The following is a 26,391-nucleotide window of genomic DNA, read 5'->3' as shown; positions in this document are numbered from 1 at the left end:
GTGTAAGGCGGAAAGCTGTCAAATATTTTCGACTAAAATGGGTGATAGAAAAGTGATAAGACTGTACCCTGTCAAAGGTGGAAAACTTGCAGACCCAGAAAAACAAGGCAGTTCCACTGAGTTCTAACTCTCACAGGTTACTAAATATGCGAATTATGGAAAAATAACAGATTATTTATGATAAGCAGAAGTAATCAACCACCCTGTTCCTGCTACCCAGAGACTTCCATGGGTAACCCCTTTCAGATAATTTTTATTGATAAGGCCTCTTCTAAATTGTATCTCTTTTGCTAAAAATAAGCAGAAGTAATTTCTCTTCACATTCATTTCTTTTTTTTATTTTTTACCTGCCAAAATTTTTGGGTAGAATGCCAGAGCAGACTGGGGGCAGATGGGAGGAGAATTAATCTCTGAGCAGCAGCACACCCTGGTTTACCGTCTGCACAGTTTCTACTTGTCTTTCTCTTGGGGAGACAGACGTTGATACAAATGAGTATTGAAGTGAAATTGGTATCCAGATTTCTGGATTTTTTTTTTTTTTCCTGGCTTCTTGGATGATTCCGTCATCTAACTACTCATGGCCCCTTCTCTCCTTTCACTTCTTACATTCAATCAATTACTAATTCTTGCTGGTTTTGCCTTCTAAATAGTTCCTTACTTCATCCTCTTTCCGTTTGTATTGCCCTGCCCTAGTTAAGGTCCCTGGTTGCCCGTCTATTCAGTCATCATTCATACATACATCCACTCTGGGTGTGAGGAACAGGGGTTACGTGGCCTCCACCTCAGCGACCGATGGTCTTATTGGGGACAAAGGAAGGTAAACAGGCATTTCCACCTCTGCATCCTCCTGCCTGTCATCCTTCCTATTTCCTGCCATCATACCCAGTCTCTCCACAGCATCCATGGTGATGTGTTGGAAACCCAAACCTGGCCAAGTCACCAAATTGACTGGCCCACCTGTCTGTCTGAGCAGTTGACACCTGTTTCTACAGCATTTGCTGGTGACCTCTGGCAGGCTGTGTCCTGGGCCTGCAGCATCTCCCTCCTCACCTTCCCTGACCAATGACCGCTTTTTGAAGGCTCAGCTTCGGGATCCTCTTCTCTAGGTAGTTTTCCCCGACCCCTTTCTTCCTGTCCCACCTACCCCCGCATGTAGGTGCCTCTCAGCATTCCTGGTGGTTAACCCAGGCTTGTATTACCCCATTGCCTCCATCCCCTTTTCCTCCAGGCCAGGATACATTCGTGTACAGCCCCAGTGCCTGTACCGTTCTGGATCCAGAGTGGTCTGCATTTCTGTGAAGTGGGAACGGGGGTGTTCTTGGTGTGAGGGTTAAATGAGGTAACCTGTGTGCACACAGTGGACTTTGGTAAGTGTCGTTGTTGGCTGCCATCTACTCGGCCTCCAACTCATGACAACCCGGTGCACAGCAGAACAAATGTCGCCTGGTCCAGCACCATCTCCATGATCGGTTATAAATCAGACGGTTGACGTCACAGGGTTTTCATTGACTGATTTCTGGAAGTAGGTCACCTGGACTTTCTTCCTAGTCTGTCTTAGTCTGGAAGCTCGTCTGAAACCCATTCAGCATCCGATAAATATTATTAGTGCCCAAGATGCTATACTAACCTAAAGTAGATGAGTGGGTTCAAGTGAAGACATGAGAAGTTTAGCTTTTCCTTCAACAATTTGCATGTGATCGTATAAAATATTGGTGGTCACAGTTTCTCTACATAATATTAGGTAGGTTAGAAAATAAAGGTTTTGTTTTTTCCTGTTTGTTTCTTTTATTCTAACCTATAAAGTTGACGTACGACACCTTGACGTATTTTCAAGTAAATATATTTAGATGGATGTGAAATTAGTTTTATATTATCCACTTTAATGTCGATAAAGGGAAAGCTGCCATTCTTTGCCTCACACATTAAAGTGCGTTTGTTGAGTAAACACTCTGACACAGGCCTAGAGGGTCCTGAGAAATGAAATAGACAGTACCCTGCCCCAGCGCGGTCTTGTGTGGGAGAAAGACTTGGTGCTATGGCATGTGTTATGATAGAGGACGGCCCAGTGTGGGAGTCTGCGGGAGAGCAGTCCTCTGGGGGAATGAAAGGAGCAGAAGAGATGTTGGAACTGCATCTGGAAGAATTCGTAGATGCCAGTGGAGAGTCGATTGTAAGGGCCATCCTAGAATAAAGGCTCGGCTGCTTGTCTGCAGTGTTTTAGAAATGCGAGCTGCAACCCAAACAACAGTTTTTTGAAATGAGTTTGTCGGAATGCCAGCATTTACTTTGTCATGCTTTTTCTGTTCTCCCATTGGCAAGGATAATATAAAGTTGATAGTGGAAAGTCAATTCCCATGTAACAATGGAAATAAATAATTTCCATCTGTATTAGACTGTGTATTAGGCGAAGTTTCTATATTATACTAAGTTGTCATGTACAAAGACTAATTAGGCAATAAGTCACATCAGACTTAAATTGAGTATTCATAACATGAAAAGAGTTGCAGTTTTTATATTAACGAAGAATTTACACTCTGTAGAAATTATTTCTATAACTCTTACTTATACTCTTCCTACTGATTGTATCGCGTCATTTTAATTTTTCTTTGTAGACTTTGACGGTGATAGCTCCTGGCTGGCTTTCCCATCTTCCCATTTTCTGTTGAACTCATGTTTGCATTGGAATGGTAAAGCTAGCTTTGTTGTATTATTCACGTATACGACGTATATGTACCATGGTGCTAAGAGAGATGGCTGATGGTGGTGGTGATCTCTGAGTTGTAGTTCTCTTCATTGCTTTTTTCCCCTTTGGGCTTTCTTTAGTCTAAGTGTTCTTTACCTGGAATTTGAGGATAGAATTCAGGAGGTCCAAGAGCTTGAATGGGGAAAAAGTTTACACTTTAATTTTTACTAACCTCTGGTGTTGACAAAAAATAGGAATATACCATGGACTGCCAAAAGAATGAACAAATCAGCCTTAGAAGAAATATAATCGGAATGGTCCTTAGAAGTGAGGGTGGTGAGATTTTGGATCATGTAATTTGGATGCATCGTCAGGAGGGACCAAATGATAGAAAAGGACATTATGTTTGGTAAGGCAGAGAGAAGGTCAGAGAAAACGAGGGAAGACCGCAATGTGATGGATTGACACCAATAGCCACAATAATGGACTCATACCAACGTTCCTTTAAGATGTCCCAGGACTGGGCAGCGTTTCGTTCTGTTGTACATAAGGTTGCCATGAGTTGGACCTGACTCAAATGGCAACTAACAAGAAGAAGAAGAAGCTGAAATTTAGTGATTCCTTTGATTATAAATTCAGTCAGCAAACCCAGTAGCATTAACAGTTCCTATGATGGTAACAGTAGTAAAACCATAATTGTTTTCGTATTGCATTACAGTGTAGCACATTTCTCAAAAGTACTGTATGTGCTCATCATGGAAACCCTAGTGGCGTAGTGGTTAAGAGCTACAGCTGCTAACCAAAAGATCATCAGCTCAAATCCACCAAGCGCTCCTTAGAAACTCTTTGGGGCAATTCTGCTCTGTCCTATAAGGTCGCTATGAGTCAGAATTGACTCAATGGCAGCGGGTTACGGGTTATGCTCATCATTACTTTGAAATTGCAGTGTCTATTTGACTTGCCACTAGGAAAAAAAAAAAAAAGATCGTGTTAAATACAATAATAAAGAAGCACATACTATATCATAATTATTTTGATAATTCTCTTTGAGTGTTGATAATGTCTCTTTGAGCGCCATTTTGTGCATTTAGAAACCTCATTCTGAGAGGGTTCCATAGGCTTCACAGGCTGTTAGGGAGTCTGTGGTACAAAACGGTTACTAACCTCTGCTTTTAGATCCTGGGGTGCATCTGAATGAGAGCATGCCAACATTTGCTCAGTGAGGATTGCCAGGAATGTGGGGTAAATAATTAAAAGCCAAGATACTATCGCTCATCTGTGATGCCCGTGAATCCCGTACAGTGTTGCCTGTTACCCCAGCTCACACAGTTAAACACAATCTCAGTAAGTCCCATGGCCATCATAATATACACTCACCACAAAAATATGAAGGGTTAAACTACGTTCTCTATAGTCTTTGAAAACACACACTGAACGAGGTGCTTCCAAAAATGGTTAAAGTAAAAATAGCTTATGTGCTTAAAGGGGTCAGCCTTCAGCTGTCTGAAAAGTCTTATAATCCGGAAGGATTTATTCCCAGCATTTCTGGTTAACTCTTGTTACGGCACTTGTTCCTTCTGCAAGTATTTATTGCATGCACAGGCATTGTGTTGAAGATGCAACAAGTTTATTGTGGTTTCTCTTTTAAGATATATTTGAGATATTTCTCATCACTTACATTTTTTTGTTATTTTTATTTTTGTTTTTGAGAATATAAGTGGCAGAACATCGCCTTTTCAGCAATTTTTACATGTACAGTTCAATGACATTGATTATTCTTCAAGTCGTGCAACCATTCTCACCCTCCTTTTCTGAATTGTTCCTTTCCCATTAGTGTAAACTCATTACTTCCTGAATTTCCTATCTAATCTTTTGAGTTGTTATTGTCAGTTTGATCCCATATAGATAGATCTTAAAAGAGCACAATGCTCAGGGGAGACACTTTACTAGTTAAGCTAAACTATTTTGTTTTAGGAAGACTTCAGGGGATATTTTCTGTTTAAGATTTGAAGATTATCTCAGGGCAATAGTTTTGAGGATTCATCCAGCCTCAATGGTTCCAGCAAATCAGGATTCCATGAGAATTTGAAATTCTGTTGTGTGTTATCCCCCTATTGATCAAGCATTCAGTAGCTGGGCACCACCCAGTTCAGCTCTGTTCTCATGGCAAAGGAGGTAATTGTACATGGAGGCAATTAGCCACACATTCCATTTCCTTCTTTTCCTGGCTCTACTTCTTCCTCTGCTGCTCCAGTGAATAGAGACCAATTGTTGTACCTTTGATTGCCACTTGCAAGCTTTTAAGACCCCAGGCACTAGGAACTAGGAACACAATGAACTAGGAGGTAGAATAGAAGCTCTAAACAAGATATCAGGCCCAGTTAACTGGGATGTCTCATGAAACCAGAACCCTAAACCTCCAAACCAAGAAACCAAATCCCGTGAGACATTTGGTTGTCAGCAGCTGCTCTTTTATTTTTTTATTCATTGTTGTGAATGTATCTATCACACAACATTTTCCAGTTCAGCTCTTCACAGGTGTACAACTTACTGACATCAGTCACATTCATCATGTAAAAAAACCGATTCTGGTGTCATTTAGTTTTTCTTTTGAATTGCTCTTACTCATACAGTGAGCGAATTGAGAACTTGCTGTTTGGCAGGTACCATTCTAGGCACTTTTGACTACATCTGTGAGCAAAATAGACAGTAATCTTACTCTTTTGGAGCTGACATTTGAGCATTTGTGTGTTTTATGTCCAGCAGTTTGTAGGGCCACCCTGAATGTGCCATAAAAACTGTCTGCCACTCACACACCTTGTGTGTTTTGTAAGGTGGTGGTTTTCACACTGTTCCTTTGGATCCTTGTATTACCTGGTAGAGGAAGAAGAGAATGTACTACTTCCTCAGCCCTGTTTTAATCAGGGTTTATATTTGGGATTGCTGGAAACTTGAGGGTAGGATGAAGGGGAAGAGAGTTCTGTTGCCTATGGGATATTTGGAAATGTCAGACATATTTTTGAATGTGATAGATGTTATCTATTGCTTGCTCACTGATATGATAGAATACATTTTTGTCACTTATCAGTTCTGTACCGAAAGGCAGTTGAAATAATAACAAGCTCATTGCCACTAGGTACTGTTACTTTAATAAAAAGTTGGCTTTCACTTACCTTGCAAACACCAAGATAATAAAAAAAAAAAAAAATTTTTTTTTTTTTAATAGCTAGCATTTATTGGGAGCTATTTTTTATTAATGCTGGTAGCATAGTGTTTAAGTGCTATGGCTGCTAACCAAAAGGGCAGCAGTTCAAATCTACCAGACGCTCCTTGGAAACTCTATGGGGCAGTTCTACTCTGTCCTATAGGGTCAGTATGAGTCAAAATTGACTTGCCAGCAATGGGTTTTTTGGTTTTTTTTATTATGTGCTAAAGGAACCTTGGTGGTCCAGTGATTAAATACTTGGCTGCTAACTGGAAGGTCAGAGGTTCGAACCTACTAGCTGCTCTATAGGAAAAAAATGACAGTCTGCTTTCATAATGATTATAGCCTGGAAACCCTATGAAGCAGTTTTACTCTATCCTTTCTTTTTTATAGGGCCGCTGTGAGTCAGAATTGACTCGATGGCAATGTTTATTATTATTATGTACTAGGAGTCCCTTTTTTTTTTTTTTTTTTTTTTACTAGGAGTCCCTGGGTAGTGTGCAAATGGTTAACATGCTTGGCCGATAACCAGAAGATTGGAGGTTCGAATTCAGAGGCTCCTCGGAGGGAAGGCCTGGTGAACTATTTCTGAAAAATCAGCCGTTGGAAACCTTGTGGCGTACAGTTCTACTCTGATACACAAGGGGTCGCCATGACTTGGAGCCAGCTCCACAGCAACTGGTTTTATTATGTTCTAGGCTCTGGTGGTGATAGTGGTTAAGAGCTATGGTTGCTAACCAAAAGGCCGGCAGTTCAAATCCACCAGGCGCTCGTTGGAAACTCCGTGGGGCAGTTCTACTCTGTCTTATAGGGTCACTATGAGTCAGAATCAACTCAAGGGTAACGGGTTTGTTTGTTTTTTAGGCTCTATGTTAACAACTTTTGGATTCATTATTTTATCCTGAAAACAACCCTATAAGGTAGCCGGTAATACCCCATTTTTGATAGAACAGGCAGCTGAGGTTCCAAGAGGTGTAGAGTAACTTACCTGGGGTTATGCACTAACTAAGAATCCTGGAGCATATTGCAGCGTTCCCATTACAGAATGCTCCTGTGGAACCTGTTGGTGTCAGTAGATTGATGGCTTCAGCTGCACAGGATTAGAGCCAACTTTCTGCTGAGAGTTGGAGAGTCCCTCTTTGTCTCTTTAAAGGTTGTCTTGTTTCAGTTTCTGCTCCTAAATTCCACCCACTTCCCCCAGTGGAATGCTTCTCTGTGGTGGTCATTAAAAAACAAAAAAAGCCCCTTGCAGTTGAGTTGATCCCGACTTACAGCGACACTACAGGACAGAGTAGAACTGCCGCATAGGGTTTCCAAAGAGCAGCTGGTTGTTCTGAGCTGCCGACCTTTTGGTTAGCAGCCAAGCTCTTAACCACTGTGCTACCAGAGCTCATTTAGTAAGTAATATTTACTGTGTTCACTCTCATCATTTCTCCTACTCACCACCTCCCCTCCCCACAACACCCACACCCACACCCACACATACCCTAAAAATGCAACTAGGGGTCCAGGTAATTTATACAGAGATTGGGATGCTTATCTGCCTTGAGAGTCTCGCTCTTTTCCAGAAACGGCTTATTATTGAGCAAGTTCATGATAGCCAGTGTAAGGTTAATTGGAATTGAATCCCGAATACTTGGTTTTTGTTTGGTTTGACTTTGTTTTGTATTTTCATTGTATATAGTGTTTGCTGTGAGTGAAATCGAATCTGTGGCTGTTGGAAAAGAATGAGATGCTTCAATATGGATGGGATATGTTAAAATATGCCCATGATGATAAAAGGTAGCTGTAGAGCAGAATGATCCTGTCGTTTTTTTTTTGTGTGTGTGTGTGAAAATAATTACCATTTAGTATATACAAAGAGGAGCCCTGGTGGCACAGTAGTTAAGAGCTATGGCTGCTAATCAAAAGGCCGACAGTTCGAATCCACCAGCTGCTTCTTGGAAACCCTATGGGGTGGTTCTACACTGCCCTGTAGTGTTGCTATGAATTGGAATTGGCTTGACGACAACAGGTTTGGTTTTGTGGCTCTATACACAAAGAACCACATGGAAGGGGGAAAAAAAACCCTTTTTTCTTGGGTAATGTTAATGTTATATATTTCTGTATTTTTTGTTTACATGGGCATGCATTTAAACTTATTGGGGAACAAAAAGATGAAGGAATATATCCTGTTGCTTTGTTTCAAAAGAAGATTGAATTACTGAGAAGTAGAAATATAGTTCACATTTGCTTTTCCTTGGTTCTTGGAGTTTACACCAACCAAGCTCCCTCAGCAGCTGCCTCAGCCCCACTGGCTCTGTGACACTCCCTGGGTAAGGGCCCTGACCTGGACTGCCTGGACGGGAGTGAGAGGCAGGGGCAAGATGATCCTTTTTTCTACTCGGTAGTAACCAACCAGTCTGCAACATCCTTACCCCAGCCAGTTGCTGATGAGTCAACTCCGACTCCTGGCAACCCCATGTGTGTCAGAGCAGAACTGTGCTCCACAGGATATTCAGTGGCTGATTTCTCACCAGGCTTTTCTTCTGAGGCACGTCTGAGTAGATTCCAACTTCTAACCTTTTAGTTAGCAGCCAAGTGTATGAACCGTTTGCACTACCCAGGGACTCTTGCAGCATCTTTAACTTGGGCATAAAATGAAATGTTGAACCTTGTAGTCAGCCGAGGGACATCAGCATATTTGCCCCTGGTACTGAATCAGACTGGAGACCCCAGGGAGCAGAGGGGGAGAAGAGTGTATGGAAGAGGTGCGTGTTCCATTCATAAAAATGTATGCTTTACTATTTTTTTTAAAGGGGCAAGAGATGGTGAGAATTCAAGAGCAAAGCTTCTATTTTTCAGTAGATGCCTCAATTCTGATAAACTGATTTTATTCATTGTGTTTCAAATAGAGTATGTAAGATGCTGTCTGGGGCTAGCATATGAATCTTGAGTGTTCTGTGTTATACTGAGAATGAAGGCTCGGATTTGATTAAAAAGACTGACCGTTTGTGGCTTAGGTAGTAATTATGTTAAACAATGTTTTCCTTCACCGGTGTTTGCCTGCACGTGTTATTCCCCAGCCTTGTGTTTGCGTTGCCTTGGTTCTGAGACGCAAGTGCATCCTCCTTGGGGACCTGTCTGTTTCTTGGTGCTTGTGTTTCTGAACCCTGCACCTGGCACAGGTAGCTCCTCTTTTCTCATTCAATTCCTCTGAGAGAAGAAAGTCTTATCTTTTACCTAAGAAATGAAGTCCTGCCCTTGGAGGTCTGGCTGAAACCCAGGAAAGTCCTTTGCCATATTTTTCATTGAGATGGGTTCTTGTTTGTAGGTAAGCAAAGGCTGGAAGTGAGACCCAGAGAGAGGGCAAGGACATATGATACTCCAGTGACCCTCATCACCAAGGATTAGGGGGTCCAACTGCAGTCATGGGCCCTGGTGCAAGAGGAAGGAAATTCCCTTTTGAGAGAAGCAGCATCATCTTTTTTTTTTTTTTTTTAAATAATTTTTATTGTGCTTTAAGTGAAAGTTTACAAATCAAGTCAGTCTCTCACATAAAAACCCATATATACCTTGCTACACACTCCCAATTACTCTCCCCCTAATGAGACAGCCCGCTCTCTCCCTCCACTCTCTCTTTTCGTGTCCATTTCGCCAGCTTCTAACCCCCTCCACCCTCTCATCTCCCCTCCAGGCAGGAGATGTCAACATAGTCTCAAGTGTCCACCTGATCCAAGAAGCTCATTCCTCACCAGCATCCCTCTCGAACCCATTGTCCAGTCCAATCCATGTCTGAAGAGTTGGCTTTGGGAATGGTTCCTGTCCTGGGCCAACAGAAGGTCTGGGGGCCATGACCACTGGGGTCCTTCCAGTCTCAGTCAGACCATTAAGTCTGGTCTTATGAGAATTTGGGGTCTGCATCCCACTGCTCTCCTGCTCCCTCAGGGGTTCTCTGTTGTGTTCCCTGTCAGGGCAGTCATCGGTTGTAGCCAGGCACCATCTTGTTCCTCTGGTCTCAGGATGATGTAGTCGCTGGTTCATGTGGCCTTTTCTGTCTCTTGGGCTCGTAATCACCTTGTGTCCTTGGTGTTCTTCATTCTCCTTTGATCCAAGTGGGTTGAGACCAATTGATGCATCTTAGATGGCTGCTTGCTAGCGTTTAAGACCCCAGACACCACTCTTCAAAGTGGGATGCAGAATCTTTTCTTAATAGATTATATTATGCCAGTTGACTTAGATGTCCCCTGAAACCATGGTCCCCAGACCCCTGCCCCAAGCAGTGTCATCTTTGAGTGGCACATTCAAATCTCTGTGCTTAGCAGTGTGTAGATAACTTTGCAAATCACCTGTGTTTTCTGGTCCTGATTCTGCGTCCATTTGTATCGTATGTGATTGCAGACTTTCTCATTTTATGTGACAGGGCATAGAGAGGGCATGGGGATAATGTCTAAACAAGTCATTCAAACATAAATTCCACATTGTTTCTGTTTCTGAAAATGTTTTGATACCTAAAATTTTACTAAATCTTCTTTTTCACAGGAAAAAAAAAATCGAGTCAGTTTGAACTCCCTGGGGATCTTTCAGTGCCTTGTTTTATTCTAGGAAAGGCAGAGTTTGGTAAATTGTTAAATCATCCTACCTGCTCTTCATAGTTAATTCGAAAAGCCCTCTATGCTTTGAGATTCTGTGTTTATGGCGTCAACCTCCTTGGCCCTTCTACTCCTGTAGCATTTGGCATTCCACCTTGTTTAGTTCTTTGCATACTCCTTTATTCCCTCTTTTATTTTTAAAATAATATTATGTTTTCAGTGAAACTTTACACAGCAAATTAGTTTCCAGTTTAACAATTACCACACGAATTGTTCAGTGACACTGGTTACATTTTTCACCACATGTCAACATTCTCATTGATTCTATTCTGGATGTTTTGGTTTCAGTAATCTGATTTCCATGTCCCCTTATCCTTTTGATCTTTTCTTTAGAATAATTATTGACCGTTTGGTCTCATTTAGATGATTTCTTAAAGGTACGAAGTACTCAGTTCAAGACTTATAGAGTATCTAAGGACGATAGTCTTGGGGAGTTCTGTAGTCTCAACCGGTCCAGTAAGTCTGGACTTTTTAAGAATTTGGGTTCTGTTCCACATTTTTCTCCTTCTGTCAGGATTCATCTGTTGTAGTCCTGATCGAAAGTCGCTAGTAGTAGCCGGGCACCATCTAGTTCTTCTGGTCTCAGGGTATCCTTTATTCCCTCTGTCCAGATTGTAAGTTCTTTGAGAAACAAGATCTACGCATGATTCATCTTTGCATTCCCTATAGACTTTGGCATAAGATAATGTACCTGATGAGAGTGTGAAGCAGGACTTTAGTTGCAAGTGACAATAGCCCAATGTAAAACGGCATAATTGAAAAGGAGATTTAGTGGCACAAGAATCCCAGTTTACTGGCTTCAGGCATAGTTGGATCCAGGTACTGAAAGCTAGCTGAACCATTCATTCTCATCCTTCTTCTCCCATTCTCTCTTTCTCTGTCTCTGTTCCATCTCCTCTGAGGTGGCTCTACTCTCTGGCAGGTTTTTGTATGTAATGGTACCAGCAATTCTAAGCTAATACCCTCCGAACTTAAGTCTAAAGTTGAGTTTCTCAACCTCAGCACTACTGACATTTTGGGCCAGGCAATTCTCTGTTGTGGGGAGCGTCCTGTGCATTGTAGGATGTTTGGTAGCATAACCTTCCCTCCTGAGTTTTGACAACCAAAAATGTCTCCAGACATTGCCAAATATCCCCTAGGGGGCAGAATCACCTCTGGTTGAGAACCATTGGTCTAAAGCAGCAGGCAGCTTCTCTCTTCCAACTAATTCTGTGAAACTCCTAGGCCTAGAAGTCATTGGCCTGGATTGGGTTATATGCCCAACTCTGAATTAAGTACTGTGACTGAGGTGGTGGGATGGGGTAATTGAATATGCTGGTTAGCTTAGTCCAGAGTTCCCAGTCCACTCATGAGTTGGGATTGGATTTCTCCACGGCACCTAACCATTGGGAAGGAAGGGTGGGGTACTATTTATTATTAGAGGCAAGAGGAGTGGATTCCATGTAGGACAAAACAAAACAAAAACAAAAACCACACGGACCACAGCAGGGACTGGGAAGTCGTTTTGAATTGAGAGTGTAGTCTTAATGTGGTAGAAAGAAGTGGGTCTTGGCAACAGGTAGGACTATGTTGCTATCCTGGTTCCTCCACTTATTAGCTGGGTAATTTTGGGCTAGTTTTTTTTCCACCCCCCTTCTCAATCAGTTTATATCATGTTCATAAAAATAATATTTTTTGGTCAAATTGCATTGATGTGTAATGTACAAATAGAAAAATACATAAGTTATACATTTAATGCCTTTTGACAATATAAATGACTCAGATCAAGAAATAGTCTAGAAGCCCCTTCATTAAGCCCCATCTCTGTCCTTCCTCCAGATGCCTTCTAGCATCATAGTTTAGTTTGGGGCTTTTTGAACTTTCGTAAAAATGGAATTACTCCTTATGATCGATTCTTTTATGTCTGGGGTCTTTCACCCAACATTATGTTTATGACAGTTTATCCATGTTGCTGCCTAGATCAATAGCTTGTCCATTCTCATTCTATAAGTTTTCAACTTTATGAATATACCACAGTGTTTTTCCAGTTCTACTGTTGATGGACATCGGGTAGTTTCTAGTTTTCAGCTGTTAGACATGCCGCGAGTGTCCTTGAGCGTGAATATTGGTGGTCTGGTACATACCTCTGTCGGGTAAATGCCTGGATTGGGATTGCTGGTCCTGCACTAGGGTTTTAACTGCTCGGTAATTTCTTGAGGACTCTCTGTTCTGAGGCATAAATGAGAACAGGTAAAAAAGACTTGTGTGTCTGTCATCTAATAGAGGGTCTGTACCCATCTCCTTTTAAGTGCTTTATTTTGGATTGATTATTTGGATGTGGGCAGTCAACAGATGGGGACTTGGTCTGAAAATCAGTTTTAACAAGTTTAATATGTTTGGGCGATTTTAAATAGAAGCTAAACCGTAGTGGTACCCAATACTCTAGCTGATTTTACTGTTTTGCATTTAGAGGAAGAGACAGTATGACTACATATTCCTTTATTGATACTCTCTCCCTCTGCGTGTCACAGTTTAAAAGAGCATCATTTTGAAAAAAGGACTTAGCTTATGTCTGGAGCATGGAAACCAGTTGCTTTGTTTAATGATTTCTCATAGCAAATTTGCTTAGTTTTTAGTTCCATGCTTTGCGGAAGGGAGATTCCAGTGTCTCTTTTCAGAGATTATTAAACATATACAATGAATACATAAGAAATATGTGACTTCAGTGATTAACTACTGGTTCATTATATTTCTGATCTGTTGTTTCTCTTTGAGAGATTATTCTGAAGTAAATGTTGATCAGAATTATGGTGTAGCATTTCTTACAAGGTATTCATGCTTATGTATTTGACTGAGGACTCTGAAAAGTAGTGGATTTGCTGTTTAAATTTGCATTTAAATGGTATAAATAGCTTGTCAGATGTCCTCTAGTGATGCAGTGTTTTGTGTTTTCATCAGTTTGTTCATCTCTAACTGGAAGCATGGTCTGGATCTGTGCAGTTTGGCTGCTCACAGTTCACTTGCTGTTAGCTGCTCTTGAGTCAGACTTTGACTCATGGTGACCCAAGCACAACAGAACTAAATGCTGCCTGGTCCTGCACCATCCGCATGATCCACCGTGGGTTGGACCATTGTGATCCATAGGGTTTTCACTGACTGATTTTTGGAAATAGATTGCCAGGCCTTTTTTCCTGGTCTGTCTTAGTCTGGAAGCCCTCCTGAAGCCTATTCAGTATCATAGCAGTATGTAAGCCTCCACTGACAGATGGGTGGTGGCTGCACATGAGGTGTATTGGTGGGGAATCGAATCTGGGTCTTCCGAAGGAAAGGCAAGAATTCTCCCACTGAACCACCACTGCCCCCACACAGTTTGCCTAGGGGCTTATTAATCAAATAGTTTGGGGTATGATGGTATCGTGGCCGGGGTTAGGAAGAAGGCGCTCTTGTGAAGCACTGCCTTACCTTGGTGTGTGATAAATCAGGGGTTCTGGATCCTGGCTGCCCATTGGGACTGCCTGGGTGCTTCTGGAAGCTGCAGGTCTCAGGGCCCCACCTTCACACAGGCCACTTCATTTGGCCGAGGTGGGGCCTAAGCATCAGTGTTTAAAAATACTGACAGTTCTAATGTGCAGCCACATCGACTGGGAATCATTGTGTTAAGTTAAGGGATTGGACTTGGAGGGCTTCTGTTCCCTTCCACGTCGAGCGTTCAGCGATCCTGTGGTTTCTGTTAGTGTTTACACTGACTAATCAAGATGTTCTGACTTACAAAAATCGTTTTCGGAAATCTACAAAGTAATTACATATTCTTCTAGTGATATCTTACCCCTCCATTTTCCTTTCTTACCGTCTCTCGCCGTCTTTTGTTAGCTTCTGCAGCCATTAAACCATTTCTTATGTCAGATTTTAGTGTCTTTGTTTTAAATGTTTGTAGAAACGTGTTGGTTTAGGTAGAAGGTTATAGTGAACCTGCCAAACCCTTGTTCTGGAATATGGTGCTGGGTTTTGTATTGGCACAGCTTATCTCCATGGGTTTAAAAGCTTCTAAGAGTTTCTCCAATTATTTTTACATGCCATTTCAGAGCTAAGGAAGCTGAATAATAACGACTTCTATTTTACATGCAATGAAAGATTAAGACCCACAGGCCAGCAGGTTAAGGCGGAGGAGCTGAAAGAGGTCAGGTGGCCCTGAGTTAGGGCCTAGGAGTCATTAGCATTTCATAGATCCCCAGATGCTACCTCAGCAGCTAATGAGCACATCTGACCTCTTTTTTTGGAAGATGTAACATATTAGTCTGACCTGCTGTCTAATTGTAAGCTCTGAGCTGTTAGTTGAGACATTAGTTCACCACATGAGGCCATGCCAGACAGACTGATAGACCTCCTCTTTCAGGACCAGCCTCTGAAACGTGGATTCATTCATTCCTTTGCTCATGTTTGTGTGATAGCAGCTGTCATTTTGCAGTGGAAATTACATACCACTCCCTAGACCGTGAGCCTCACAGGTCAGGAGGAATCATGTCTTATTCATTGTGCGAAGTACATTCCAATCTTCATGATCAAGCCTACTATAACAGGCCAAACTGCTGCATAATATGAATGCTTACTTGGGTCTTATCTAGGTAGTGTAGATGGTTGTTTTTTTCTCTTTAAATAATTTAAAATAGTAAGAAGACATTTTCTTCAGTAATTTGCCTAAAATTCAAGGCATGTAAGATAGAATGAGGAAACAAACAAACCAAAAAAACCCCACACCTATTGCCGGGGATTGATTCTGAGTCATAGAGACCCTATGGGGCACAGCAGAACTACTTGGTTTAATTTTGTTTACCTTGTTCATGACCAGCAAATACAAATAACCACTCATTACTAGCAAGAACAACCCAGAAGGCTGTTCCTTTGGGAAAAGAACTATACCAAATGGATTATTTTCTGTTGGAAATGTTTGTTTTAACTCTTTGTCATGAGCAAAGATTTCATCCAAGGGACAAAGCACGGTGTGCCCTGCCATATTTTGGTAGCTGTAGAATGTTTTAATGTTATATAATAGGAAAAACTGCTGGAATTTTAAATACATATACCAGGCTTCTCTAGGTTCACATATATTTGTTTGCTATTAGTTGGCAGAAAAACAAAAGTGTTAATATTAAGCAAAATGACTTTTCATCCTAAATATTATGTTTCAGGAGCTCTTTCCTAAGTCCTTGTGAATAAACTTACGCTTGCAGTATGTTTATAATCCTTTAAAACCCCTAAATCCTTAAGAAGGAAGTTGACCCAAATGTTTAAATAAGGACTTTATTACCAGAATTGGATATTTCTAATTCTCTTGAGTATCATTTTTCCTGCTAGGTGTACAGTAATACTCAGAGCTGCTCTAGAAACTTCATATTACACAGTGCATTTGTTAGCGTGTGACTTCTAAAGAACTTGTTTCAGTTCTGAACAAAGCCCAGGCTTACTTTCAAAGCTGAGCTTTGGTGTAAACTCAAAACTGGTAAATACGAGGGTAGTTTACCAAATTTTCGTATAACTAAACAGGGCCTGTTTCTTTATTCACTATTGATGATTGATGTTAATTATCTAACATTTTTGTTCTGCTTTCCAGTGTGAAATGAAATGAAGCCAAACCCGAAATCCTTGTTAAATTTATCCCAGTAAAATGTTTTCCAGATTCTTGTTTTTTGCTGCAGTTTGTATTTACTTTATCTGCTTGTCTGTGAACAGGAATGACGTAGATATTATTGCCGTGACTGAACTAAAAATATATTTTTGTCGAAAGTACTCAGATCATATTGCTGGGAATAAATAAACCGTTGGCCACACACAGTCTTTGTGCTTACAATAAATATTGTCACTTGAAGTACATGTTCTTGTAGGCTAAAACTTTATTTTAAGGAAAATTTTAAATTAAATTTGTTTGGGGAGATTAATGTTGGCCTATGAGGCATTGGTGGTTCAGGGGTAGAATTTCGCCTTCCATGCAGGAGACACAGGTTTGATTCCTGGCCAGTGCATCTCGTGCACAGCTACCACCCATCTGTCAGTGGTAGATTGTGTGTGTGTGAACAAGTTACAGCAGAACTTCTAGATGCAGACAGACCAGGAAGAAAGCCTAGTGATCTACTTCTGAAAATTAGTCAATGAAAACTCTGTGGATCACAGCAATCTAAATGCACCTGATGAGATGGGTGGCACAGGACTGGGCAGCGTTCCATTCCACTGTGCATAGTGTTGACATGAGTCAGGCCCACTTGGCAGCGGTTAACAACAGCAACAGTGTTGGCATATCACCACTTTTATTTCTTTTCATGTATCTATAAGCTGCCAACTCCAGTGGGCCTGTCTTAGCCCTGAGTTTATTCTCAGTTGCCTACTCTCCCTTTCTTGATGATGAAGTGTTTTCTTCCCTTGGCTTCCATAACCGCATCCTTGCCTTGCTTCCTTTCTACTTCTCTGCTTGTGCTTCTCAGTTTCCTTATACCTGAAATGCTGGTATAGCCTAGAGTCCCATCTTTTCCTGCTTCCCTCATGTTCCCTTTTCCAGCTTTCCTTGAGTAAGCTGTTCCCGAGACTTCAGGCACCTCCTGTATATAAGCTGTTGATAACCCAATCTAGGTCTCCAATCTTGAACTCCAGGCCCATTTATCTAACTGCCAGCTAGATGCCTTTAAATCCTCCTGGTCTTTCTTACTCAACATGTACAAAAGTAGAACACATTGTAATATCCCCCCAAACCTGTACGTCCATCTCTGTTGTCTATTTCGACTGAAGATACAGTGATCCATGCAGAAGCCTAAGGTAGAGCTCTGGGAATCATCCTGCAGCCTTCCCCATACCCTCAATCCCTCATTCAGGTAATCGCCAAGTCCCGAGGATTCTGTCTTCCAGAATCATTTACTCAACCCTTTCCTTGATTGTCAGTGCTTGATTTTTAGTATACCCGTCTTGGCTACTGTAACCAACTCTAACGAAGTCTCCCTTGGTTCCCCACTCCCTCCACAGGCAAGGATACACGTTTCTTATTTTACTCACAGTCATCTACACTTCGAAATTCCCTTGGTCTCGCTCTGGAGATTCTAGAAATGTAGTAGAGACTTCGAAGAATGTTTGTAATAAAATGAAGTGAATGAGCCTGTTCCTTCATGTAAAAAGTCAACAGTGTAGGTGCGCCCATGACAGTTATAAAGAATGGGGAATTAACACTAATGATCACAAGTGGACATTATGCCTTTGTTTTTTGGAAAACAGTGCCCCAGGTCAGTTCTGGTAAGGGGAGCTAAACTTATCAATAAAGTTTTACAGAAACGCTTTTTTGTTTAAATAGTCTTCTAGGAGATAGTGTTGGGAGATGAATCCCCTAGGCTGGAAGGCACTATACGATAGCCACAACAAAGACTCAAACCAATGATCATGAAGATGACACAGGACCAGACAACATTTTGTTCTGTTATACGTAAGGTTGGAAACCCTGGTGGTGTAGTGGTTAAGAGCTATGGTTGCTAACCAAAACGTCAGTAGTTTGAATCTACCAGGTGCTCTTTGGAAACTCTGTGGGGCAGTTCTCCTCTATATAAGTAGGGTTTCCATGAGTCGGAGCCAATATGACTGCAACTAATAACAATACTTGAATAATTTATACTGACTGTTAAACAGCATTAGAGTTTTAACTATTTGCAACTTGTGTTGAAATTATATTTGGCAATATGCCATTTGCCTTCAGATATTTTGAAAATGTTATATTCTTCTGGTCAGTAACACAGTGGTTTTTTTAAACTCCAAGTTCTCTCCTTTATACCCATTTAACTCAACGTCTGGATGCTTGCAAATGATGGAATGCTCCTTACCCTGACCATGATAACCCTTGAGAAAAATTATGACTGAAAAAACATGCCTTTATGAGAGTAGGAGAGAAAGACTCTGATCTTTGACTACAGCATGTCTTTTTAAAATATTGATTAAAGTATAGGAGAGATTGGTGGTTGGAAAAACTGCCACTGCCCCAGTCCTGACCAGGGGTGAAGTACTCGTTAGCTGCTACTGACCCTGTGAAGCAAAGGAACCATCAAGTGTTCTATTTTGTGTTTTATTTTTGTTTGTGCCGTTTACTACTGAATCACCATAAATTCACATGACTTGACACATTTTCTGTCATCTTTTTTGGTATATAATGAAATACATTGTTACATCTGATGCAGTGGAAGACAGAGCATATGAGAATGTCAGATGTTTTAACAAGTTTCAAAGGACTGAATACACTTTAAATTTTCTGTCCAGAGAATGGGTTAATAATTGGGAAGCTTCAAAGACTCCTGATAAAACCATCTCGTACACTTGCTTGGAAAAGCAACAAAATTCTTTATTTGCATCAGTTGGTTATTTTTCTTTGAAAAAAAAAAATTTTTTTTTTTTTAACCTCACAGAAGTAGCGTTCACCTGGAAAATTTTATAAGTATCCTAAAGAGAGAAACTGAGGGCTGGTTTTGCCAAGGAGTGAGTCATTGACTGAATATTGGCAAAGGTGTGAAGGAAACCTAGAATTTCTACCTCTTTCTTTTCTCTGTCCTGTCTTTTTTTTTTTTATTTATACCAATGAACAATTTTTAGGCCTCCACATGTTATATAATTATTTGACAGTCCGGAGTGAGCTACATCACAACCAAATACTCAGTGCAAGTAGGTGCTTGACATTTGTTGAAAATTCGACTTTTTTAGTATTGCTTAGGTCTTATACTTAAGGAATCAATTTATTAAATATAAAATATCCTTAGGGATACTTTTAGTCTTTGTATGATAAAATGCAGTGAAAGGATGTATCATAATCTTTATGGCAGAGAGATTGTCTTTATGGTGAGCTTGATATGAAACCAGAAAGAGAAAAATCTTTTGAGTCATTGGGTCTTTGGGAATCATGTTATGAACATGGAATATAGGCGTGTTTTAAAATCTGCTAAAACTACCTCCCTTTACTATATATGTTGATCTTCGACCTGAATTGAAAAGAATTTAGTTTTTTTTTTTTTTTTTCTCCTCCTCTCTATAATGTTGTTAAAATGACACTGGGCCTTTGGGTATAGAGCCTGAAATTGAATTTTCCTTACTTTAGAAAAAAGGGAAAAAATGGCTTGGGTGTTAGGGCATAACAAAAATTAGATCCTTCCTTTTGAACATGAAATTCGTTTCTGTCTTGTTTTCACTGGCAATGAATATTAAATTTAGTCCAGCGGCTGTATAGCATCTAAATTGTTGCACAGATGTTTATTCATTACAGTTGTAGACTCACCTTTATGTCTGCTACTCTTTGAAGGGTGTTGTCAGAAGCTAATGATGAGAGATATTGGTGGTAGGGACAACAGCATCACAGATGAGACCCTCTAGCACATTCTCTTAATCATGGTTTTACATTAGAAACCAAAAGCTTATAGTCTCTGTTTGAAGATACCCCGCTGTGTTGCTATGATAATGATACTAGTCATGGGTTGCTTAGTTCTTGATTAAAATCTCCTGCCTTTTAGTCATACTCTTTAACTATCAGAAAATACAGCACTAAGTAATAAATTGTCAGTTGTTGAAGAAAATAACGATGTTATGATGTGAATACACATTTTATAATTTCCTTCAGAGTTTTTGCTTGTCAGCTTCATCCCACCATTTAATGTGGAAGACTTTCCAGGGAAAACTGCCATGAAATCGACAATAATTGTATGAGGTTGTGGTGAGCCACAGTGGAGAAAAAACACTTTGGGAGGTGATTCCTTCTCCAGAGCGGACCTTTGACTTTGGAGTGGAACCAACCTGGGTTTGAGTCCTAGGCCTGCCACCACTGAGCTATATACATCCTTGGACTAGTTACTTATCTTCATAGAGTGTGATGGGTACGTAAACCCTCTAGCACAGCCCCTGGCACATGTTGTTGTTATTATTAGCTGCCTTTGAATTGGGCCACCAACTCATAGTGACCCCATGCACAACAGAACAGAATGCCTTGGACCGTTGTAATCCATAGGGTTTTCATTGGCTGATTTTTGGAAATAGATTGCCAGGCCTTTCTTCCTAGTCCATAACAGGTGCTTAATAGTGTTCCCGTTATCTGTAAAAGTTGAGTATGTACTTCCCATGGAAGACGTTTAAAGTCCCTGTCTCTCCATGGATCCCTCCTTCAGTCTTACACATTGGAATAGTGAATACACAATGAACATAGTTTGCTCATTGAATATTCATTCCACATGTGTGCCAACATGTGAGTGCCAGCCACTGCCTGTTCCAAATAACACTCTTCCCTCTCTTGGTAGGTGCCTGAGATCATCAGCTCCATCAGACAGGCCGGGAAGATCGCCCGGCAGGAGGAACTCCATTGCCCGTCTGAGTTTGATGACACGTTTGCCAAGAAGTTCGAGGTGCTCTTCTGCGGCCGAGTGACGGTGGCCCACAAGAAGGCCCCGCCAGCACTGATAGACGAATGCATTGAGAAGTTCAATCACATCAGTTGCAGCAGGAAATCAGAATTCGACCTGCTCTCCCAGAATTCTGAAACCGCAAATACTGTGGTGGGATCGTCCTTAACTGATAAATTCCGATCTGTGTTCCAGCCTGTGGGCCATGAGGAGCAGGGCCGGAGGCCTATGCGGAAATCCTTCTCCCAGCCCGGACTTCGCTCCTTGGCCTTTAAGAAGGAATTTCAAGACGAAAGCCTCAGAAGTAGTCGTTTTTTCAGCTCTTTTGAGGAAAATGACATTGAGAGCCACCTAATGAGTGGACACAATGTTGTGCAGCCGACAGATATTGAAGAAAATCGAACTATGCTCTTCACGGTAAAATAATACTGAGCCTCGAGCTCGTCCCTGCTCTGCGATATTTGTTCAAAAGAAGATGTGATTTATTGAGCGAAGATTCTTAGTAAATTGTTTTTGGCAGTTACGTGTGAATCCACATATTCTTTCTCAGGATAAAATCCATACTTCAGTTATGGTCCTTTAAAAACGCTGCTGTTATTCTTGTGTGCTGTGGAGTCCATTCCAACTCACAGCGACCCTACAGTACAGAGTAGAACTGTCCCATAGGGTTTCCAAGGAGCACCTTGTGGGTTCAAACTGACCTTTTGGTTAGCAGCCTGAGCTCTTAACTGCTTCACCTCCAGGGAATTCATCTTATATCCTTGTGTGATTTTTATCTCCACCCCCTCCCCCATGGCTGTAAAGACCTTTTTCAGTGATGTGGAGAATATGTTAAAATATGTTAAACCACACCAAACCCATTGCTGTTGCAGTGATTCTGATGGGTAGTGACCCTATAGGACAGAGTAGAGCTGCCCTATAGGTTTCTAAGACTGCCACAACTTTCTCCGCAGAGTGGCTTGTGGTTTCTAACCACTGACCTTTTTGGTTGGCAGCTGAGTGCTTTCACCACTGTAGCACAAGGGCTCCAAAATATGTGAAAGAGGCAAAAAAAGGGATTTTAAAATATGTCTTAATTTCAAGTAATACATTTCAACAAAATCTTTGAGTTGGAAAATGCCTTCTCTTAAATATTTTCATTAATTTGTAAAACTTACTCATTGTTAATCAGCATGATTGGATGACATGATATTTGAGGTTTATACCCGAACTGAAATACCAGTTTAGCCAATTGCTTGAGTTTTTCTAGAAAAAAATTTGGTAAACCAATAGCCACATGCTAGAAAAGGAACAGACAAAGGAGCTGTCCCTGGAGTTTGGGGTTCCTGTGTTCCAAGCAGATCTGGGGCTCTTCTGGGCCAGCTTGCCTTCCCTGGGAGCCCCCTGGTTAGATGAATTAATCTCAGCTGATGGGACTCAAAGCGTTGACGCAGAGGTGAACTGGCCTCTGACAATATAAGGGATTGGTTGTTCCTTGGCCCCTTCTGTATCTCTTCTTTGGCTTAATGCCGATTAACATTCTATAAAAACATTCTATAGAGAACAAAAATTATTTTAAATATAATACCTTGTTTTCGTACCTAAATTAGGGTAGTCAGATAGCTATGAGAAAAGAAATGCTGTGTGGGTATATTCAGGTTTAAAATCGAGATAATGTATAATAGGTTAGTAGGACTGATTTATTTCTTCTCCTTTTCATCATTGACCTAGTATATATAGAGTACTGCGTCAGCATTTGGACTTGTGTTTCAATCTGAGATCTGTATGCTAAACAAAAAAAACTCTTCTCACTAGGAAAGCTGCTTAGTTCATTTATTTACTAAGTACTTATGAGTGACATCTGTGTGTAAGGTCCTGTACAATATGTTAGAAACACAGCAGTGAACAAAACTCCCAGCCTGGGATTTAGATTCCAGGAAGTCCTTATATGGTACAGTTTACATGCTTGGCTGCTAACTGAAAGGTTGGAGGTTCGAGTCGACCCAGATGCACCTTAGAAGAAAAGCCTGGCAATCTACTCCCCAAAAAATCATCCACTGAAAACCCTATGGATCTCAGATCTACTCTGACACATATGACATCATCGGGAATGAGAGTTGACCCAACGGTGCCTGGTTTAAGGGAGACAGATGTCAGACATTGTTGTCAGACATTGTTGTCAGACATTGATGGCACAAGTAATTACCTCATTACAGTTGTGATAAATGCTACAAAGGAGAAGCAAAGGATGTCGCAAGAACAGCTGGGACATCAGGGAAAACTTTAAGAAAGTGATTTTGACTGAGCAGAGCGTTGAGTGTGGTCAAGTGGGTGAGGGTATCCTGGGTGCAGGGAACAGCAGGTGAGAAGGCCCTGAGGAGAGATGGACCATGGTACCTGGGAGAAACCCTGAAGCCTTTGCATTTGTTGATTCTTTTGCTCGCAGGCTTTCTCCTTAGATTTTCATGAGTCTCCTCTCTGCCTTTAGGTTTCTGCGAAAATGTTAATTTGGTGTGGAGAAATAATCTTATCAGTGAGGCTATTAGCAATCTCTTATCCCATTTTTTGCTTTATTTTTCTCTGTAGCACTTATCATCTGACATATAATTACAAATAAACAAGCAATATATCTTCTGTCCCATATGTCCCCAAGAAGGTAATCTCCATGAGGGCATGGATTTTCATGTTTGTTCACTGCTGTTATTACTAGTGTTTAGAACACAACTTAGCACATGGTAGGTGTTCAGTAAATACTTGTGAAACGAGAAAGAAGGCCAGGTGACTCCCTGGGAGCTAGGAGGGGTGATAGGCTGGTGAGACAGATGGGGGCTTCATTAGACATCACCTCATGAGTCTTCCTTAGGAGTTTGGTTTTCATCCTAAAATCAGTGGATAATTACTGAGGAGTTTAAACACAGAATGGTACTGAATGTTTTTGGCTACACAGTGAGGATGTATTTCAAGAAGGGCAAGAGTAGGTTGGGGAGAAGAGTTAAGAGGCTGTTGTAGTCGCCTAGGTGAGAGATGGTGGTAGCTTGGAATATGAAGGCAGTGGGGATGGAGAGAAGGGAGGATGGACAAATACTCAAGAAGTCAAGTGGGACATGGTGATTGACTGGAAGTGATGGGGAAGGAGAAGGATCTAAGAGCCCCACCCAATTTTAAATTCTGATTTCCTCTTTATAGCCCAGCCACAAGCAAATAATAATGCTTCAGGACTTCTCAACTATGAGATTTTCAAAGCTTCTTCTTTAAAAATAGAGATTATCTTCATTGTGTGTAGGTATCTTCATTGACCTCTAAAGAGACTACTACACATATCCAAAGTAGAGACTCATTCATTGTTGACAGCCTTCTTCCATCTTTACACTTTATTGTACTAGGCAAGGGAGATACTGTGTTGGCCTCTACTCTAGAGAGACACATAGCCTAGTCTAATTCAGAAAGATGTTACCTGTCTTCAAGGAAGAGTAAGGGTAAAAGCCTACCTACCTGTCCATCTTAACTGACTCCACATTGGGAGTGTAATTACTCCTGATTTATACCCTAGTTTCCAACAAACTTGTATATCTGATTTGTACTTTACATCAAAGTGTAAAGAGTTTAAAGGGAAGGAAGCAACTGTGTCTTACAGTGACAGCATCTGGATGTGACCACTGACTTCTTTATCCTGAGGAGAAACCAGAACTGTAGAAAACACACACAAGAACTCAAGAAATTTAGCCATCTGGAATCAGGAAGTCCAGGGAGACAGCCACCTGTAGCCAGCTGGGGAGCAAGTATACAATTAACAATATGGGTATCCCAACATATTACTCTACTATAATGGATGCCTATTATGATGTCCCAAGTCAATAGGCAATGTGCATTTATGCTAATGTGCTAACTTTAGAAAGTCAGGTAAGTAATATATGTAAATGCCTAATATATAGTATATACTCAACAAATGATAGATTATCTTAAAAATAATTTTAAAGAAGACTTTACAGTGAAAAATAAAAACCAGTTGCCATCGAGTTGATTCCAACTCACCACAACCCCGTATGTGTCAGAGTAGAACTGTACTCCGTAGGGTTTTCAGCAGCTGATTTTTGGGAAGTAAATCACCAGGCCTTTCTCCCGAGGCTTCTCTGGGTGGACCCAAGTCACCATCCTTTTGGTCACTAGCAGAGTGCGCTAACCATTTGCAGCACCCAGGGACTCCGTAGTAAAAAAAAAAAAAATCCTGTAGAAAATGTTTGAAAGTTTTAAAAGAAAAGCTTCAGTTTTCCAGAAGATTCACTTCTGTAGAAATCTCATTTTCATATAAAGGAGATGTTCAGCCTTAGGCTTTATTGCTACTTTTTGGATATTTGGTTCTTTTCTCTCAAAGGATGTAGGTGAGTATAGTAATGGTTGTCCTGTGCTACAGGAAATCCTTAGGATAAACTACAAACTTCGGGGTGATTTCCTGCAATGACGTAGTCAGAATTTTATAGGAGCCTGTTCCTTTATTCTTTGTTTTCATAGATCATGAAATGAGAGAAGTTTGTGTGACAAATTTAAATTCAACTTTCATGTTAAGCTAGTTTCTTGTTTGTTTTTTAAGATTGGCCAGTCTGAAGTTTACCTCATCAGCCCTGACACCAAAAAAATTGCATTTGAGAAAAATTTTAAGGAGATATCTTTTTGCTCTCAGGTAAATGGAAACGGGTTATTGGTTCAGTTGCAATGGAATTTTTTCTATGATTTCTTTTAATATCTGTCATACAACAGAAGTGCACTGGATTACAAGGGACATGTTTTCTAGGAACTTGATTTGTGATCTTGAGTTTTTGTTTCTACGCTTTGTTATATTATGGTAAAGTACCAAATTTTGAAATAAGAATTTTGCTTTAAGTGACAATAACTTACTGGAAAAAGTAAATTTATTTGCCTTTTCTTTTTGTTGGTAATAATGTTTAGCAATCATGATTTCCAAAAGTGTGTATGTATGTTTTATATACAGGAAGTCCCCAGCTTACGACGGAGTTCCGTGTCAGTGACTCTATCGTGTTATTTCTGACTTAAGTTGAATGCTTCATTTCTTTTATTATTGTTGCCTTTTTTTAAAATCAGTATCTTTATAAATACAGCAGTGTTTTGAGCAGTAAGTCATAAAATTGAGCATCTGTGAGTGAACATCTGAGAATGATGCAATCAGCAAAGTACATATAGCACATATTACTAACGATAAGGACAGTCCTAAGTGCGGTTTGTCTTAACTCAAATACTTTGTAAGTCAGGGACTGCCTGTATGTATTTACACGTACACACAGATATGTTTCTTTTAAAATAGATATTTATTTTTACTTTACAAAGATTTGTAACTTTTTTGAGTACCAATCATCGTCGTTTCTTCTCCCTTAAAATATAACACATAGTGGGTATCTTAAGTACTTAGAATACTGTGTCTACTTGAAAATTTCTTCCTTGATAATCTCTCAGGTGTGTTTTAGAGAGAGATTTTGGAAGAATCTATCAATTATGATTAGCTATAAG

General features: G+C 40.6%; 1 protein-coding gene across 4 annotated transcripts in view; it reads left to right on the top strand.

Annotated features, from left to right (window-relative positions):
• The window catches only part of TBC1D1 (TBC1 domain family member 1), a 284,776-nt gene that overhangs the window by 105,080 nt on the left and 153,305 nt on the right, over window positions 1–26,391 (top strand). For all 4 annotated transcript variants that reach the window (XM_064285966.1, XM_064285964.1, XM_064285963.1 and 1 more), the window contains 2 exons: window positions 20,791–21,309; window positions 25,460–25,549. In XM_064285966.1, coding sequence (XP_064142036.1) covers window positions 20,791–21,309; window positions 25,460–25,549 — 609 coding nt within the window. The remainder of the gene's footprint in view (window positions 1–20,790; window positions 21,310–25,459; window positions 25,550–26,391) is intronic.

The sequence above is a fragment of the Loxodonta africana genome, chromosome 5 (genome assembly GCF_030014295.1).
Source record: "Loxodonta africana isolate mLoxAfr1 chromosome 5, mLoxAfr1.hap2, whole genome shotgun sequence".
Lineage (NCBI taxonomy): Eukaryota > Metazoa > Chordata > Mammalia > Proboscidea > Elephantidae > Loxodonta > Loxodonta africana.
This window is presented reverse-complemented; position numbering and strand designations above follow the sequence as displayed.